Source organism: Homalodisca vitripennis, chromosome 7, assembly GCF_021130785.1.
Source record: "Homalodisca vitripennis isolate AUS2020 chromosome 7, UT_GWSS_2.1, whole genome shotgun sequence".
NCBI lineage: Eukaryota > Metazoa > Arthropoda > Insecta > Hemiptera > Cicadellidae > Homalodisca > Homalodisca vitripennis.
In genome coordinates, this window is record NC_060213.1 from 58952453 (window position 1) to 58971870 (window position 19418).

The 19418-nt window shown below is 33.1% G+C and overlaps 2 protein-coding genes across 2 annotated transcripts in view; both read left to right on the forward strand.

Moving 5' to 3' along the window:
• LOC124366729 (ATP-dependent RNA helicase DHX8) overlaps nt 1-19418 on the forward strand; it is a 42724-nt gene that overhangs the window by 3737 nt on the left and 19569 nt on the right. The window contains exons 4-7 of the mRNA XM_046823330.1: nt 1338-1585; nt 7986-8104; nt 10264-10512; nt 11772-11929. Of these exons, the coding sequence (XP_046679286.1) occupies nt 1338-1585; nt 7986-8104; nt 10264-10512; nt 11772-11929 (774 nt within the window). The remainder of the gene's footprint in view (nt 1-1337; nt 1586-7985; nt 8105-10263; nt 10513-11771; nt 11930-19418) is intronic.
• LOC124365868 (dynein heavy chain-like protein PF11_0240) lies at nt 13129-18477 on the forward strand. The gene is made up of 2 exons (XM_046821960.1): nt 13129-13564; nt 16381-18477. Exons 1-2 carry the CDS (start codon nt 13400-13402, stop codon nt 18076-18078), a joined length of 1863 nt encoding a protein of 620 aa, XP_046677916.1. The 5' UTR covers nt 13129-13399; the 3' UTR covers nt 18079-18477.

The following is a 19418-nucleotide window of genomic DNA, read 5'->3' on the forward strand; positions in this document are numbered from 1 at the left end:
TTGCACACACTGGAAGTTTACCATGAAGCCATTTCAGCAGTTCTACAAACCGCTGAAAACAACTGATCTGGTCCTCCTGATACCACTCTTGTCCAGACTACCAAAGATAGAGTGGTGTCATCCAATCCAATCATACAGCTACTTTTGGAACTCTCAATGAAAATATTGATTGATAGTATTGTTTTTCTCGTTTTTTGAATGTTTTTATGCTTAGGACATCTGGGAGTATTATACAAAATATTTTCATTGACAATGATTTTGTCATTTTTTATCACTTCCTTCCAACTTAAGCTGCTATCTCACAGAACCATTGGGACTCGTAGTACCACTATTTTTTTACTTCCAAGTTTAATCTTAATTGTTATATGTATAAGAAATAACAATTGTAATTTTTATTTAAGAACTTAGACAAACATCTCTTGTACAAATTAGTTTTCATTTAGATTTAATTTACCTCGTAAGCTTAATAATCTTTTAAACACAGACATATCATAGATAATTTAATAATTTTTACAGCAGTGCTGTAAAATGTATCAGTAATATAAATCAGTTTTGTTTGAATTGATTTAAAAAAAATAAAAATAGTCCTTTCGGTTTAGTCGGAAGAATTAGGTAGATTTTGTGACAGCTGAAATATTATTAATTTACTCTCATGTGATTTACATGTAATCAATATCTAAAAAACGTTTTAGGTACAAAAAAGTGTATAGCAAAAATGTACTGGAAGTGTTATAACTATTCCAGAACAGTTTTAGTGTTTTCTCTAGGTTTATAAATAATGGAGTTGTGAATTTTTCTAAAGTTAAAGCAGCTGCCATTAGAAACAAAATGGTATACCAAGCTGGCTAACAAACATAATTAAGATATTTGAAATGTTAATTGTGTTCCAAGTTTGAACTTGTTTCACCATTCCAAAGTTCTTATGAGATTTACATATAACCAATATCTCAAAAACAGTTTTGGGCTCTGGGGTCATGTTCAATTAAGTCATGCAGAAATGTTCGGTAAGTGCTACCAAGAGGGTGATTACACATACAAAATCTACCTAAAATGCTCAAGTGTTTTCTCACAGTAAAGAAGCTGAATGAGTTCAGCCTGGTAGTGCTAGAGGTACATTATGCCAATTTGACAAGTAGTAATTAAAAACACAGGTATTTTCATATATATTTGTATTGATTTTTGAAATGTAATAAACACCATGATAAACTATATTTTGGAATTTCATTTTGTTGAATTATTTTTAAAAGTAAGAATTTAATTTGTCATAGTCAAATCATTTAATTATAATGTGGTTGTATTAGCATAATGACCTATAAAAAACTTTATTTTTAACATAGGCAGTAACGGACAACCAGATCCTGATTGTTATTGGAGAGACTGGCTCAGGAAAGACAACGCAAATCACTCAGTACTTGGCTGAAGCGGGGTTCACGGCACGGGGCAAGATCGGCTGCACACAACCACGTCGTGTGGCCGCCATGTCTGTGGCCAAGCGGGTGGCAGAGGAGTTTGGGTGCCGGCTTGGCCAAGAAGTCGGTTACACTATCCGTTTCGAAGACTGTACGAGTCCGGAGACAGTCATCAAGTGAGTATAGACAGTAACTAGTTACAGGTTATGAGGAAATAGATGTAACGACCAAATATAGATGTACTAGCTGACCCGACAGACTTCGTCCTGTCAAAAAGATTTGTAATGTGGCAGTTTTTTTGCCTACGTATTTAAAAAAATTCTCCTGAACAGAACCATCACCCTGGTGATAGGGCGTTGTGAATAAAAAATAATTAAATAAAACATATATAAGGATTTAAAAGTAAGTAATCGCTTTATTGTTAATCATGTGAATCATAATTATTATTATTATCATTGTAGTGCTTTGTGGTATACGATGTTTTTTGTTTGATTACCTGGCGCATAGATAAACAAATCTGATGGTTTTCCAACACGGGAACAGGCAACATACAATTGACCATGTGTGAGAAAAAAACCCTGGGACTTGTTTATAGTCATAGCAAAAGCAAGCCGCACTGGAAACTGTAGTCGTTTAAACTCAAATGGCACATCAGTCGGAATCATTGGGATGCGCGGTATGAGAACATCCTCTCCTTTATACTTTCCTTTGAGTATAGTTGCTTCTATCACATTGTTTAGTAAATTTTTTATCGCTAACCGTGTACCAAAGACGCGGTTGGTTGATATTTCGCAACATTATAACCACTGATCCAACCTTTAATTGAAGATTGTGAGGTGGCAATCCTGGCAAATCCAGCGAGTTTAAAAATTCTGGTGGATAGTTGACTACATCATCTTGATTAGTAGCCGAATCAACTGATTTATATATCCTCAATTCGCCTGTAATTTGTTCTTGAATTTTGAAATTTAATTCATTTACATCTATGTTTTTTGCAGCCAGTATAGCTCGTTCGCTCAACCAATCATGGTTTCTGTAATTTTGAGAAACATCTGGAAACACCTTCTGAATAACTTCATCTTTTGATCGAGTTAACTGACAAAAACTTTGAGGAAAGTTAATGCAGCCAGTCAACATGTCTATAGGAAATTTGCCATTACCAATGTCAATGAGTTGTTTAGAGAATATGTTTCCAGATTGGTCATTTTGCAACTCGACACGCATATTCTTGCTTAAATGAAGTACTTTGACATGTTTCCACAAATTGGAGGACTTTAGACATGCATTGAGTTCATCAGCTGGCGTTGATCGTGGAATCACTGGCAATGTTTGACGAAAATCGCCTGCTAATAAAATCATTGCACCACCAAATCGGTTATTATTGCTCCGTAGATCTTTTAAGGTTCTGTCTAAAGCCTCCAAAGATTTTTTATGTGCCATCGTGCATTCATCCCAAACAATCAATTTACATTGCTGCAAAACCTTTGCCATTGCAGAGTTCTTCGAAACGTTGCAGGTTGGAGTTTCATTGCTTTGCATATTTAATGGCAATTTTAGTGCTGAATGGGCTGTTCGACCACCTTCAAGCAAAGTTGCTGCGATTCCCGACGAAGCGAGTGCAAGTGCAATTTTATTTTGTGAGCGAATTGTTGCTAATATTAATGAAATCAAAAAAGTTTTTCCTGTACCACCAGGTGCATCTAAGAAGTAAATCCCTCCAGTTTCATCATTTGTTACTTTCATAAGAGTTTCAAATACATACTTCTGTTGTTCATTTAAAAGTGGAAGATTTGTTTGAATTAATTCTTTCAAAGCGTTGAAATCATATAGTTTTTCTCGATGCAACTCTTGGTTAAAAGCGTCATGCATTGGACGATTGGGCGCGGTCAGGCCTAATTGAATTAATAGTTTGTTTGACATTATCAAGCACATGTCCTCAATTGAAATCAATGCTTCATTGTAAATTTCTTCACTGATTTGTATATTTGGATTTCCCATTCTATTCCGTATTTGATACAAAATATCATCACACATATAATCTTTGTACTTGATACACAAATCAATTGGGTTTGATGGGAAGCATGTAGATATGATTATAGAAAACAATGTTCGTATTTGATGAGCGTGTGATGATATTACAGCATCATTGAGAGTTTGATCCCAATGAGCGTCATTTTCAAGCAATTGCAAACGTTGACAGGCTTCTCTGTAGGATCCACACAATTCACCATCAACAGTTCGTAACTGTTGGAATGATGTTGGGCCACGTACATTGACTAATAGCAGTCGTAAATAAAAACATTCATCATTGCTTGGATGTACTGAATAAATCCGGCCAATCGCATCGGTGGAATATACATCTGTATATCCTGGAACTGGTTTTCCTTGTTTCCGTCGTATAAATCTCCTTGAGGATTGATTCCAGGTATAATATTTTGGCATTTCAAAATATAGCAATGTTTGTGCGAAATCATCGTTTTGGCATGTCTCAAAAAAACTGGTTAATGTAGTAGATGGTGGCTGAGCAGCTCTTTGTACTGCGTTCTGTGCTGTAAAATACACTCTTTGTCCATTTTCTAAATGCACAGCTAAGTGAACAACAGAAGGGTGTCTCTCATGAATAGGAAAAGAAAATATTCGCCAAACTGCTTCATTACTACTGACATAGCGGCCCATTTGGTATTGGGTAACTTCATCATTGGAATTCTCTGCACCAATTCCAATCACAGCCATATCACTCCCTTTGGTTACACATTTGCAAATGTATTTAATAGATTTCACTGAATGGCAAGATTCAACGTTGATGTGTGCTTTGAATGTCTTTGATAAAATGGGTGAATATGGAACAATCCAACGATTATCTATTTCAATATCTTGTTGATTTAATTTGACAATTGTTGATTTTCCATTGTCTGCTGTCGATCTGCGACGATACAATGGATAACCGTCATTACCAGTAATTGTTTCCGATATTAATGTCCGTGGATATCGTTTTGAACATTTACCATCCATCATACACGGTGAATTTTGATTAAGAGTTCCACAGGGACCATGTATCATGTTTTTGATAACTACCTCATGCAATCCAGGATCTACTTGTACATTAGAGATTTCAGCTGATATCACTGCATCAACTTCATTTGGCCTTATCTTTTCAACCAACCAAATCAAAATGTGTGCATGTAGCAATCCTTGTTTCTGCCACTCCACAGAATACATCCAGCAGCGTGTCTCACCAAACACATTATGTTTTACGATGAAATCCATTAAAGATTTCAATTTTTGTCTAAAGACTCTGGCTGTAATATCATGACGATCAATGGGTGATTGCCCAGGGAATAACTCCTGCTTGATTTCTATCCATTGCGGATTGCATGTAAATGTGGTGAACAAATCTGCTGTACCATAATGACGAACATACGACATGGCATCTTGAGCATATTCGTGCATATGCCGATGGCTTCCGATGTATGTTGCTGGAAGAATAGTCATCCGACCGACATTCTGTGCATTTCCATCAGTATTAATCGCATCTCGAAGGTGAATATACTCTTCATATCGGAGTTTGGTTTGATTCAACCTGATGAATGTTAATCTCTCCGTTTCAATTTTAACATACATGTCAACAACATATTTGTGATATAATCGCCGACATTTCAATATGTGATTTTCTTCATTTTCCCGAATCATTAGGCGGTATGAATAATAGTTCATTGAACTTACTTTTTTTTGGTTTCAGAACCTGTAAATATATTTTGTTTTAATAACATTCAAATATAAAATTAAAATATATATAATATAATGACTGAGATATTATCGCCATAGCTAAACTAATATTTTAGTTACCTGTAATGGGATTTATCATTTTTATTGAGAAATCGTAGCCATCTTCACCTTGCCAAAATATAATGGGATATTGCAGTGCATCATATGAGCGGTGTGTTTCCTTTATACGTTGTAATTGATCATTCCGACGATGTAAAACAATATCACGGGATTCCAAGTTTTCTCCAACTACAACGATAGCAACTTCATCAATAGTTGGTGCATTAAAACGTCTTGTATGTTGACCTGCAGGTGTTTTATCAGCTCTGATTACAATTTTGTGATTATCGGATGGCATCAGATCCAGGGCAGTTTTAAACAATATAATCAATTGATTGTGTTGATGAAATAAAGTTTGTAATTAATTGTTCTACAATAGACCTTTTTTACTAAATTTTTATGTGCACAACGCAGATCAATTTCTTGTGGTGAATTGCCCATAAAATAAATTTGCAGGAATTTGTTGTCGCTATCTGACACTGGTAACAGTGAACCTGCTCTGTGATATATTTGCCCTTGTATCTGTAAATAAAAACAAAATATTATGGTGTGGTATAAATTAATGGATTGTCAGTGATCAAACTTAAATAATATTTTATCTTAAAAAGTATATATTTAGTTTTAACTAATATCTATCAAATATAAAATATAATAAAAGTGTCACTGAAACTGAATCACCATATAATATGATGACTAAGTGATATATAAGTGATTAAGAAATTAAAGATTAGTGACACATCTTAACTTTGGTGACAGAAAATTTTGTTCACTAAAATAATTATGAGTAACTGCTATAATACATACCTTGAAAGTTGGCATAAAATTTTCCCGAACTACATTCGTTGTCCCAAATGAAGTCATTTGAAAGCAATTGTTATATTGTTGGATATGTGTCAAAAAGTGTATAGAATCTGTTCCTATTCCTGAAACCAATGAGTACAATGGTTCTGGTGGTGGATCCAATGGTACTACTCAATGGTAAAGTATCAATTTTACTTTACCATTTGCGCAACACAATCCATTGGCTTCGTTTTTGTATTTTAATGCCTTACAGTGTGAGCAAACCGAGTTCATAGAACCAATAACAACACATTGGTAGTTACTGTAGTCAATTGACACATCGTAACTGAAAGCAGTTCGATTCAAACTTGCGCGATTATTAGTTGAATGTCGCGCTCGCTCGCGATTCACGCGTTTGTAATATCCGAATTCTTTCACGTTCATTTCCGTCGTCACGTTCTTGTGCAGTACGATTAGATCGGTAATTAGCTTGGTTTGTAGCATTTCTGGTTCTTCTACCTAAATTGCTTCGTCTTATAGGAGGCATATCAAATATAAATTATTTTTTCACTAATCACGAACTAAACAAACACTAACTAAGTAAACACTCTGCACAAAACACGATATACGAATTTGTTTCGTGTATCAGTTGACAAAAGCAAACTCAATAGATTAGGTCACAGATATATTAATGTTTTATTTACTATCTGCATTACACGATCACACACTGTTTATTTATTATTGGTAACATTTAAATGTAAGCAGATGTTTCAGAAAGTTTGTCGAACTATAGCTGTCAACAGCTGTTTAGTGCCAGTTTAATTTTAATTATGAAACGTACAAACTACAATTTTTCCTGAATTCCAAAATATTCCAGATATATTTTCTTAACTTTTTCTTCATAAAAACCTTCCTCGGATTTCAATGAACATTTTACAAAAAGAATTAACCGAATCCGTCCACCCGTTATCGAGTTTAGCGCTTACCAACACATTTCGACATTCATTTTTATTTATAAGATATGCACTAGATGTATGGTGTTAATTCAGTTACAGGGTTGTTGTGTATCTTGTGATAAGTTGTGGATAACGCAATGAAACCAATTTTCAAAAACAGGTTTCAAAAGATTTCATTTATCTAACAAATGAGGTATAGTCAGTCAATTGTGGGTCTTTCTGTGATGCTGCCACCCTCCACATACAGTATGGCCATTATTATGTTTTGTAACGATCACTAGCACTATCATTCTTTAAAAAAATTACTTTTCTATTTCTTAATATATTTCTAAATTATTGTTTTCTAAAATTGTTGTTTCAACTGATTGAAACTGGAATTCAAAGCTATTGCCTTTACTCTCTATTTCTCTTTCTTTTAACTCTTTTTTTTTTATTCAAGTCACTAGCCTGTTCATGGCTAATTACCCATACAGGCTTTTATCCCATAGTTCTTATTTATTTAATAAGCTTCATTCTTCAGTTTAATTTTTAAATAACATTTTTCATATTTTAGCTATAATTTTGGATCAACTCAGTGGTGACAAAAATTGTAGAAGATGAACAGTTTATTGTAATTTATTTTGTACTCTTTCTGAGGAAAAGAAATATACTTTTGATATGAGTTGACCTTTTTTCATTAAAAGATCTCCAGAATAGGTTTATAACCCTCACCCCACCAGCTGATGTGTAGAGGAAGTAATCGAGCTTGCTTGTTTAGCATTCCTTGCCCCACATCTAGTGTAGCCCAAAATAGGTGTATAACCATCACCCCAGCAACTCACATTTAGAAGAAAGTGATCAAACTGGCTTGTGTAGTATTCTTTGCTTGTAAATTATCGTCATTAGCTATATATCACAGGACTGGATAATATAGTTTTGTTATTATTAGATTTCCACCAAGTTTCATCCTTTCTATAAACAAAAGTGGTTTACTGTTGCTCTTGACATGTTGACTACAGTTCTATCTTTGATGCAGGTACATGACTGACGGAATGTTGCTGAGAGAGTGTTTGGTGGACCTGGATCTCAAGAGCTACTCAGTCATCATGTTGGACGAAGCTCACGAACGCACCATACACACTGATGTTTTATTTGGTAAGTAACCAGTTATTATTTGTTTTAAAAGTGGTATATTTGTTTACTTTAGTATAAAATTAGTTGGCTGAGGAATTTTATGTATTCTTTTGTATTACATGCAATCAGTTTTGGATGCTTTCATAAAATATTTTTTAGTTTTATCTCTGCATCACCTATACTACACTTTAAAGCATCTTCTTTTATTTTCTCATCTATTTATGTTATAAATAAAATCAAGTAATTTGACTAAAAAATATATTCTTTCATTATCATGTACACTTAAGGAAGTTATCACGGTTTACTTTTTATATGACTTAGTCGGGCAGTTTAAGACTATTGGTTGAGCCTAGTGATGGGTGAATCCAGAATGTTTGAATCTCAAATCCAAGTCTGAATCTTAAAAATTCTATTCCCGATTCTAAATTTTGAATACCAATAGCTTTTTTTTAACATAAGTATGATTTAAACAAAATTACCACCAATCTAATTTCTGTCATTCATAAGCTTTTGGAAACTGTCTGATGTTTAAAAATTAATTCAAGAATACCTCTCTATTTGAAAAAGATTTTGGATATTTTCAGAGAAATAGCTATATTTTAAGAGCTAAGTCATACATATATCTTCAACATTCTATTTCAATATTGTAATTTTATAGATTATAATATGGCCTTCCAGATTATATGCTTTTAATTTGCAAATACTATAGGCATAAATTTGTATAACTTTGTATACATATTTTAATCTTTAAATGTTTGATAAAAATTTTAAACCAACCACAGTCATGATTAAAAAATATGAAAATATTTTGAAGTGAACAAAAAATAGCTGCTGACATCCATGTACACATGCAGCAGACACACCATATTACACAAACATAAAAATAGAAACTGCAAGTGAAATAATATTTACAAAAGCATGATAATTTGTTGATTCGGTTACCTATCTACGGGTTTTCATAAAATAAATAAATAAATATAAATCTTACAAAAATGCATCAGCAAAGTCAAATATACACCTAAGTGGTATAGTCTGGAGGCAATATTATTAATCCAACATAATATAAACATTTTTACCAAAAGTTGCCAAGAATTTCTCTCTTCCACCTATCTTCCATACATAATAAATAATACAATTTCATAAATGATACAACAGAATAAACTTAGGTACTAAACAACATCCTGATCAATCCCTATTACAAACTATTTAAAATGGACTGTAAAATTTTAAATAAAACTATAACCTATAATATTAGCACCTATCTAGAAAGTTAAAGACATTAAAATATTATACAATTAAAAATATTACAATGTTATATAATTAAAAACATTAAAATATTATACAATTAAAACATCAAAATAAATAAATAATAAATAATATTTATTGTCATTTTTCAAAGAGCATTGACAAAGTTGTGTATACATCTCATGACAGTGGGAGAAAGAAATAAGAATAAACAGGAAGAAATGGAAAACTAGAAATTCACTTCATGAATACTAAAAATCTCAGTCAGATCATAAAAAGGATTCCTCAGTAACGAAGTATACAATTTAGCTTTGAAAATGTTTGTTGGATACTTATCAACTACATTTCTTAATTTGTTATAAATCTTTTGAGAAGTTAAAATGTGACTCTGCTGTGTTTTGCTTAACCTACAGTGTTCTATTGCAATGTTGTTTTTATTTCTGGTATTGTAGCTATGTATGTTGCTGCCAAAAGTGAGAGCTGGAATATTTTTCAGGATGTATGAAATCGAGTCAGAAATATACAAATTAATAACAGTTTGCAGCTCTAGTCCAATAAAAAGTGGTTTGCAATGGTCCAATGGATTTGCTTTAGTTATTATTCTAATCACCTTCTTTTGCAGGATGAGAATGTCATTAATTCTAGTGCTATTGCCCCATTAATATGGGGCAATAGCACTAGAATTAGATACGGTCTTGTAATCAAGACCGTATCTAATTATAGATTGGAAAAAGGCATAGTAGGAAGATTTTACATACATAAACAAAGTACAAAATTGCATTTGCTTGATCGGTAATTAACATAATGTCAGTCAGCTGTCATCTGCAAATAAACGCAGTAGACTCACGGGACACAGCATTTGACTTGGGACATCCTGAATGTGTTGTGTGTGAGCTACTTCTGAGGTACAGATCTTTAAAAATATTTTCCCACAGGACTGTTGAAACAAGCGGTGAAGAAGCGGGCTGAACTGAAGCTGATTGTAACTTCGGCTACACTAGACGCTGTCAAGTTCTCACAGTACTTCTTTGAGGCCCCGATTTTCACCATTCCTGGCCGCACGTTCCCTGTGGAGGTGCTGTACACCAAGGAGCCGGAGACTGATTACCTGGACGCCTCCCTCATCACGGTGATGCAGATACATCTACGTGAGCCACCTGGTGATATCCTGCTCTTCCTCACTGGTAACATACTTATCATACAGAATTATTAACATTACTCAAAGAATTTGTACCAATTGGTGAACCCATTGAATATTTTTTGGACACATATAATGTGCTTGCTAAATACGTTTCAATACGTTTGGTCATTTTTTTTTCAGATTGTTTTTCATTTACACTACATGGAAAGTTATTGCTATCTACGTCTGTTTGCAAAAACATCTTTCTTTCCTAATTACAGCCAACCTTTATGACAAGTGTTGAAATGTCATCTCAGCTAACAAATTTTTAAAATTTTCTCATAGAGTTCTGTATTTTATATTTTATCTACAATTATGTAAAAGGCAATAACATATTTGTAAAAATAATAAGCATCTCTGGTTCAGTTCTCTGCGTGGACTTGGAATCTTTAAAAGGAGCTCGGTTGGACTGTTGAAAATTTATTTCTTATTATGTGTTGTTTAAGTACTAATTTTGCAATGCATTATTAATGTTTTAGACAAGACAGGTGATATATATATATATATATATATATATATATATATATATATTAATAACTGCAAATAAATTGATAGAAAGTTTGTGAAATAAAAATGTGCAAAAAACGTAAATGTTTAAATACTCTTGTTTTTTTTACCAAGTTATAAAAAATTGTTTTGTGCTATTCAATAAAACATAAACTCATGTAAATGGCATGTGAAGATAAAAACATTGCAAACGGAGGCATTTAAATAAATCAATTAGTGAACAGATATAAAAATACAGGCCACCAAATAACAAAAGAAACTGAGTAGAGAAATTTGAAAATGGCCGTGTGGAGCCAAGACAATATCTTTCCACCACCCTGGACTGTTAATTGTTTCACCAGTTAGGAACTGTTTTAAACATGCCAAAACATTTCCGTTTAGTTACTGTACAAAACGTCACAATTTCTCTAATTGTCACAGTTAGAAGAAAGGAAACTTACCATGATCGTGTCTACTAAAGAAACATTATTCACAATAACAATTGTGAGTATAAGAATGCTCCTATTCACTTTATCTTGTAAATTGGATAATAGCTCTCTGGCAGAATGCAGCACTATGCGAACCCTCTTCTAACACTCTGTATGCACCTTGTGTCAATTTCTAGGGTCTTTGACAATATGTACTTATTTTTAATCGAGGAATTAATTTATTACCAAAATATTTCTACAATGATAAAAGTAAATATTTCTTTTATTGAAATAGTATTAAATAAATTATGATGAATCTGAAACGTAAATGGAATTTATCTTTTTACAGGTCAAGAAGAGATTGACACTGCCTGCGAGATTTTATACGAACGCATGAAGTCTCTCGGCCCAGACGTTCCAGAGCTCATTATCCTCCCTGTATACTCGGCTCTGCCCAGCGAAATGCAGACTCGGATATTTGAGGCTGCTCCACCTGGCTCCAGAAAGGTGAGACAAATTAACAGCTTCATTGACTAGTAAAATTAGTTACCAGATGAATTGTAATAGGTCAAATTACGACATTTGAATATTCGCGGGGAATTGGCAGACTGTGACGTCAATGAATCGGCAGACTGTGACATCAGTGAATCACATGTTGTCGGAATTGAGATTTATTTAATAACGAAGACATTTATTGAACTTTATACGGGAAAAGATTTGATTAATTAAAATGAAGTAAACATAACCAAAATTCGTGTTTTACAAAAACATTAAATAGAATTACGCAGAAGAGCCAATTGTGGTATGAATGACTTGTAAATTTATGACGTCATAAAGCACATGTTGCTAAAAATTTAAATAAAAAGCTTTAAAAAATTATTAAAAAGAAAATAGAAATACTTAAATTGATTAATTATAGTAAACGTGATAAATTTAGACAATTATAAGAAAGAATTAAATTAAATTTATTCGTGAAGACGCTGATTTGAACGAGAGAAGTGATGAGTGTTGTTTTGAATCAGTATCCGTCGTATTATACGGAGATTCGTTCTTCTACCATCAGACTCGAAGCAAGGAGGTTGTGTTAGTTCTCCTGCGAAAGTAATGCTCTGTTGTATAGTATATTGAAATTTAATCAAGGATGGGATATTGTTTAGACTTTTAAAATTATCAAAGCACTGCAAGGTGAGTGAGTTTATAATATTGTTGAGAGTGTGACATTTAATAAACTAATCTCGTGGTCACTTGCTTTGACTTTCTTTAAATATCCCTTTTACAAAAAGTGTGGAGTGATGTTAAATTTTGTAATTATTACTTGTAATTTGGAACCCTGACATACACACAGACTTGTCTCTGGTGATAACACCAGAGACATTCAAATCTAATAATTTTTGAGTAATACGAGGAAATACAGCTAGCATTGGGCAAGATGGCGACCGATACTATGATGAACAACATGGTATAACAACGTGCCACTGGTGACAAGGCGCGTACAACTAAACATGGTGAGTGAATAATTCTAAAGAACTGACTTTCAGCAAATTATCGTAACCAACGTGGGAGTGACACATAGCAAATTGCTGTTATAACCTGGGACTCTCATCAAATTTACACTCGCATCAAATTTGACCTACATCAATAGGCGCAGCAACGAAGGGTTCTCATCAAAATTGACATCTCATCAAATTTGACACACATCAAATGGCGCACCAACTGGAGGGCTCGAACTTCCACAACTAATTTAAGTAGGTTAGTGGTAGCATATTTTAGACTAAGTGAAAATTACTGTTTTTATATAATTGTAAATTGTATTTTCAGGTGTGTGTCTAGAAGAAGTATGACAAATTATTATTAGTCTATAAGTTTGATAACTTTAAACAACCTAGTTATAATATAAATTGGTAAAATTTTCCTGGTAGGCTAATAAAACAAAAATAAGGCCTAAATTAAATTTTCAAATTAAACATAGGCTACAAAATGGAAGGCGAACAAAATAATGAAGGGCCCACACCAATATTTAGATCAATAGAAATAGATCTTCATAGCTCAGGAGATACAGGGTTTTTAGGTTGGTCATCCCCTAATACAGTAGAACAGGAGGTGTCGACAAGAGATGACAGAAATTCATTAGAGAATGAGGTTATAGGTAAACCGCTAACAAAAAAACCTTGGTTGATTTGAGTTCACGCAGGGTGGGGTAAATATCCCTCCGCCGCCCCTCCAAGCATCCCCACCACTGCTCGGCGCTCACTCCATTTCAATCTAATAAAATCAGCTGACTAATCCGGCTCAGTCGGTATCGTTCACTGCTGCGACCCGTTCAGTTGAACCGGTCAGTACAGAGTTACTAAGCCTTCCCGCTAGAGCGTGTTTTACCGGTCATCGTGTTGACTGAACAAAATGAACGAATGAACGACTGGATGTAATGACCAAGTGAACGAAAGGATCTGCTTGCAAAAATGTGTTCGGATAGAGGAAGAAACAACATATTTTAGAGTGAATGGTTAGATATATAACAATAAATGTATTGTTTCAGGAATCTAGTAAATGTAAATATATATTATTAATAGAAATGATTAACAAAAATTAACTGTATATTACTATATGCATTACTAAATATTTTAAACGTTAATATTTAAGAACAATGGACTTGGTTGATTAATATGCCTTTGATTTACAATAAGATTATTTCACATTTTAAACATTTAATCTATTAAGTTACCACCACTTTTCATAATACCCAGGTTGAGTCATTAAAATAATATTACGCACACTACTACACAGAACGCCTCCTCTCAGATCGACCCTGCACATCGCACCTATATCGACCATGTGTTACCACATGATAACCTTTTAAATGCTAATTGGCAATCAATTTTTAACAGCACTAATGTTAATGTTTTTACGTTACAACTACAATTTCAATATACAATCGAATAAATTTAAAACGAGGTCAAAAAAAGCTAAAACCATGGATTACTTCAGATTTAGTCCATGCTATAAGACAAAGAGATAAATTACGTAAATTAGTGAAAAAGCAACCATTTAATGTGGAGCTTAAAACCCGCTATGTCAATTGCAGGAACATTTTAAGCAGAAATTTAAAGCAACTAAAAAATATTATTTTTGTGATAAATTCGACCAAGCTAATGGGGATTTAAATATGTTTTGGGGGGTTTAATTAAATTGAGTGGTAGAGGGGTTAACAAAGTTTCTTCCCTAAATAAATATTTGCCAAATACCAAATTATTCAATGACAAAATTAAGCTTGAAGTAGCTAACGAATTTAATAAATTCTTTACTAATGTGGGTCAGAACTTGGCGAACTCTAATGGCTCAAATGTAACAATTTTTTTCAAAGACAGATCTTATAAGCTTCATTCGATCTTTAACTTACGGACTGTTACAAGAGGTTATACGTTACATATCCAGTTTGAGAGGAAATTTCGCTCTTGGGCACGATTCAATACCTGCAAGTATATTAAAAGAAATCACAACACATTCATTTTTTGACAAATAAAATCCGCAAGTACATTTTTGCCTTCAGACAATTACGAGAAGTACTCACAGATAAGGAAATTAAAGTGGTCTATTTTGCTTTCGTTCAATCCCAACTTTCATTTGGTATTATAGTCCATGGTGCTGCTTTCAAAACTATTCTTGAGCCATTAATTTTTGAACAAAAAACAATACTAAAAATAATGTTCTTTAAGAGTACCTACAACATATTCTTTAGAATTAATTTTCTTCGAGGAAGAACTAATGACTATAAGAAATTTGGTCATCAAAACCATTCTTATTTACTTATACATTAATTTTCATACTATTTTAGCGTTGAGAACTTATACTCATAATACACGGTACTCGCAACAAGTCGTCATTACAGTTTCTATATTTAAAAAAAACATTCAGTGTAACAAATTTGTATTACATTTCTCAAGTTTTGTACCGTAACGTGTGTTTGAGTTACAACTTCGCTTCTGTGTTGCAATTACCTAATCTTTACTGGTTTAAAAACGCGTGAAGGATGGGTTACTATTGTTAGATGGCGAAGAAGTATATAGACTTATAGTCCCTTGTTATCGCTGAACTTCTAACCCTTCCTCGCTATTTATTGTATTCGGTCTGTCCTTCATTATAATTACCATAACTAATACTTCATACGACAGTGCAGCAAAACTAGATTTATACTCGGTTACGTATCATTATCAATGTGACTCATCAATTGCCTGCGTGGTCACTGTTGTCATTGCCATCCAGCCGGATTAAAAATAAATTCTAAAACCATTAATAATATAAAAAATTACTAAACTACTATTTTTTACTTATATTATTTGTTCTATTATTAGTTTTAAGTTCCAATATTCACGACCAGAGCCTACGCACAGGTCCTAGGCCCATATAGGCTCATCCCGGTTATACTACTCTTCTTATTTTAAATTTTAATTGAATTAAATAGAATTAATGCAAGGTTTATTATAATAAGAAATAATTAACTACGTATAAGTACCGTATTGTTACACTCTGATACATGATTTCAGACATTGTATATATTTGCTTACGTTTGTTGCAAAACGTGTATAGGCTATGTGTTTTACTGTACTATTTTTAAGAAAATAAACCATTTTCATTTCATTTTTCATTTCACCTGATTTGGAACAAGTATCAAATTTATTCAGTTGCCAGGCCAAATTGAACAAAACTTTCAAAGTGAACGGGTCTTTTAAAACACTCCGACCCGGATCACTCGTTCACCTGACTGACTCGTTCGAATTGAACGGTCCAAGTAAGTAACTGCAGTATAAACAATATGGCGCGAGCAAGACAAGATTTAAACAGCTGACAAGAAGATGCTCCGCCCACTCACCACTCCCCCCCCGCCGGAGGGGGGCCCCTTCTGCGCTGTGCTGCTCAAATATTTGCTTCTGCGCAGGTTTCTTTATTAGCGGTTCACCTATAGCAGAGTCAGTAGTCCAGTAGGAGTTGATAGGGATGAAGGTCTTATTGCATTCATGAGGACTATGATGAATAGTCTGAATGAAAAGATAGATAAAAATAATGAAAAGATGGATAAAAATAATGAAAAGATGGATAAAAATAATGAGGGATTAAGGGATCTGAATTATAAAATAGATCAGAATAATGAGGAACTAAAAAAGGAAATTCAAAGAAGTAATGAACTGTTAAAACGAGACATGGAACAGATGAGAGGTGAGTTAAACAATAAAATAGTAGAGACAACGGAGGTTATGAGAGTAGAGATAAATAAAGACTTAAATACTTTAAATAAAGACTTAAAGAACTTGGAGGAGGGGGTCAGACTTGAAATAAACGAACAAGCTGAGAAAAACAAAGGTGAGAGGAATAAACTTATAAGTCGGGTTAGAGGAGAGGTTACAACGGAAATAAAGAAATTAAAAGATAAAAGAGAAGAAGATATGAGGGAAATTGAGAAAAGGTTTGTACACATTGAGGATGATAAAAAGAAAATAGATCAAAGATTAGAAAAGATAAATAAGAGATTTAAAACAAGACTAGATGAATTAAATGGTAGAGTAGATAGGGACAGAACTAACTTAGAACTTGACCAGGATACAGAAAATGGTAAGGCTACTAGGGATGTAGAAAACAAGTCAGTAACGGGCAGTAGTTTACAGGAAATAGAGGACATGGGAAATAGGGTAGAAAAATCCCTGAATAAGAGATTGGATGAAACTCTAGGGAAATTAGAAAACAAACAAACACAACTAGAAAATATGATGAGAAATCAAAGCATGGTGGGCATGAGAATAAGCCAACCAGCAAACACAGAAATATTCTTATTGGAATTTGATCCAATAAAAAATAATGTACATTCTATGGAATTTTTGGAAGCTTGTAAAAAATATATAGAGAAAAATGGAGAAGGATGGGACTTCCAGGTATTGATAATTTTAAAATATATGAAAAATGAAGCAGGAAAGTGGGGGCGACAGCATATAAATAATTGGAAAAACTTTGAACAATTTTATAGGAGTTTTAAAGGGAAATATTGGTCCATAGGGGAACAGAAAAGATTTGAAAAAGAACTAATGGGTAACGGTACATACAGGGTTGGATTTGATAATCTAGTAACCTATGTATTGGAATTTTATAATAAAAGCCAGTATTTGGAAACTAGAATTGACATGGGAACATTCCTAGCATATATAAGCAAACATGTTCCTAGAACCATAAGTAGTGCAATTGCTGCAGCCCAAAATGTTGAAAGATCAGAAGATCTAGAAAACCTGTTGAATCAACTTAATATACTGAATAGTGACACATATAGAAGTTATGACAGATCATTTGATATGAGAAATGAGACAACACTCAATAAAAATGTAAATCAATACAAGAATTTAGGACATAGAGATACACCATATAGAGGGACACAAGTTAGAGGGAATATTAGAGGAAATAATTTGACTAGAGTAGGCTCATACTACAATAGGAACACATATAATAGGGAGAGACTAGAGTTTGAGAATGATAGGAGAAGACAAAGCAATAATAGGGGTAGAGATACAAATGATTATGGAAAGGAGAAAGAAAGGTATGAAAACAACGAAACGAGGCATCAAAGAGATCAATATGAATATACAAGGGGAAGAGGAAGTATGAGAGGTAATAGATGACTAGAGGAAAACAGGATGGAAAACAAATGGGTAGGACAGGCTAGAATGAAGGAAACGATTGAGAAAAAGGAACCTAATTTTGAGGGATACCAAATGATAGGAGATTCTCAACTTAGGAGATTTGGGGAGAAAATAATGAATTTAAGAGGTGAATATAGAGAGAAAGGAGGAAAGAGAATTAACTTATGCATAGGAGGTCAGACAATTGAACAGTTGACCAGAGAGCTAAAACATACGAATAATTTAGAAAAACAGCTAATAGTAATGATAGGTACAAATGATTTATTAAGGGATAAAGAAGTAAAAAATATTTGTAATGATTATGATAAACTAGTAGAGGTTTTACTGGAGAAAGCTGATAAAATAATCTTGGTAACCATTCCACCCATACCAAAGTTAGGTGAGAATGACATTATATCATTTAAATAAACTTGAAAGAATAAATGAACATATAAAAAGTAAAGAAAATAATGAAAAAGTTACAGTTTTAGAAGTGGCAGAGAAGTATTATGATAACTATGATAGTACAGACTGTAATGTGAAATTATATGAAAAGGAAATATTCTATAAAGGAAAATGGTGTGAAGATTTAATACATCTAAATAAAGAGGGTCTAACAATTCTAGCAAATGAGCTTAGAAATCTGATAAGATGAGATAAGAAAAAATCCGGACTAAGACTAGGGGTGAATACAGCTTTTATACCAGAAAATGACATCTTTGATGAATTGACCAATGAAGATAATTATAATAAAATTCCCATAAAACCAGTAGCAGAAGCACTACCTGAGATACTTGGAAAAATAAATAAAGAGGAGTATCACATGATAATAGATTCAGGAAGCCAGGCGACAATAATGTCAGAAAAGTATTATAATGAGATAAAAGAAAGAAGTGTACTTGAAATTTTAGAGCTGCCGGTAACAAATTTAAGTATAATAGGAGTAACAGGTATTAGAAGTAAAAAGATTGATAAACAGGTCATGATAGAGGTGGAAATAGAAAATAAATTATTTCAAATAAATTTTCTAGTAGTTAAAGCAGTGAACTTGGGAATAATACTAGGATGTGACTTCTTAAGAGAACACAATGCAAAAATTGACTTTGAACATGGTAAGATAAAGTTGGAGGTAGATAAAGAAGTATTAAATGTTGAATTTACTGAATCAAACAGTGAATCAGAGGATATAGTCAATGGTATAAAGTTAATTAGGTGCAATTACATAAATACATTAGTAAGTGAAGATGAGCTGAAAAATTCTTGGAACAACATAGAATTTCTATGTAAAACACATACAGAAAATATGAAGGACAAAGTTAATGATGAGAAGGATAAACAGG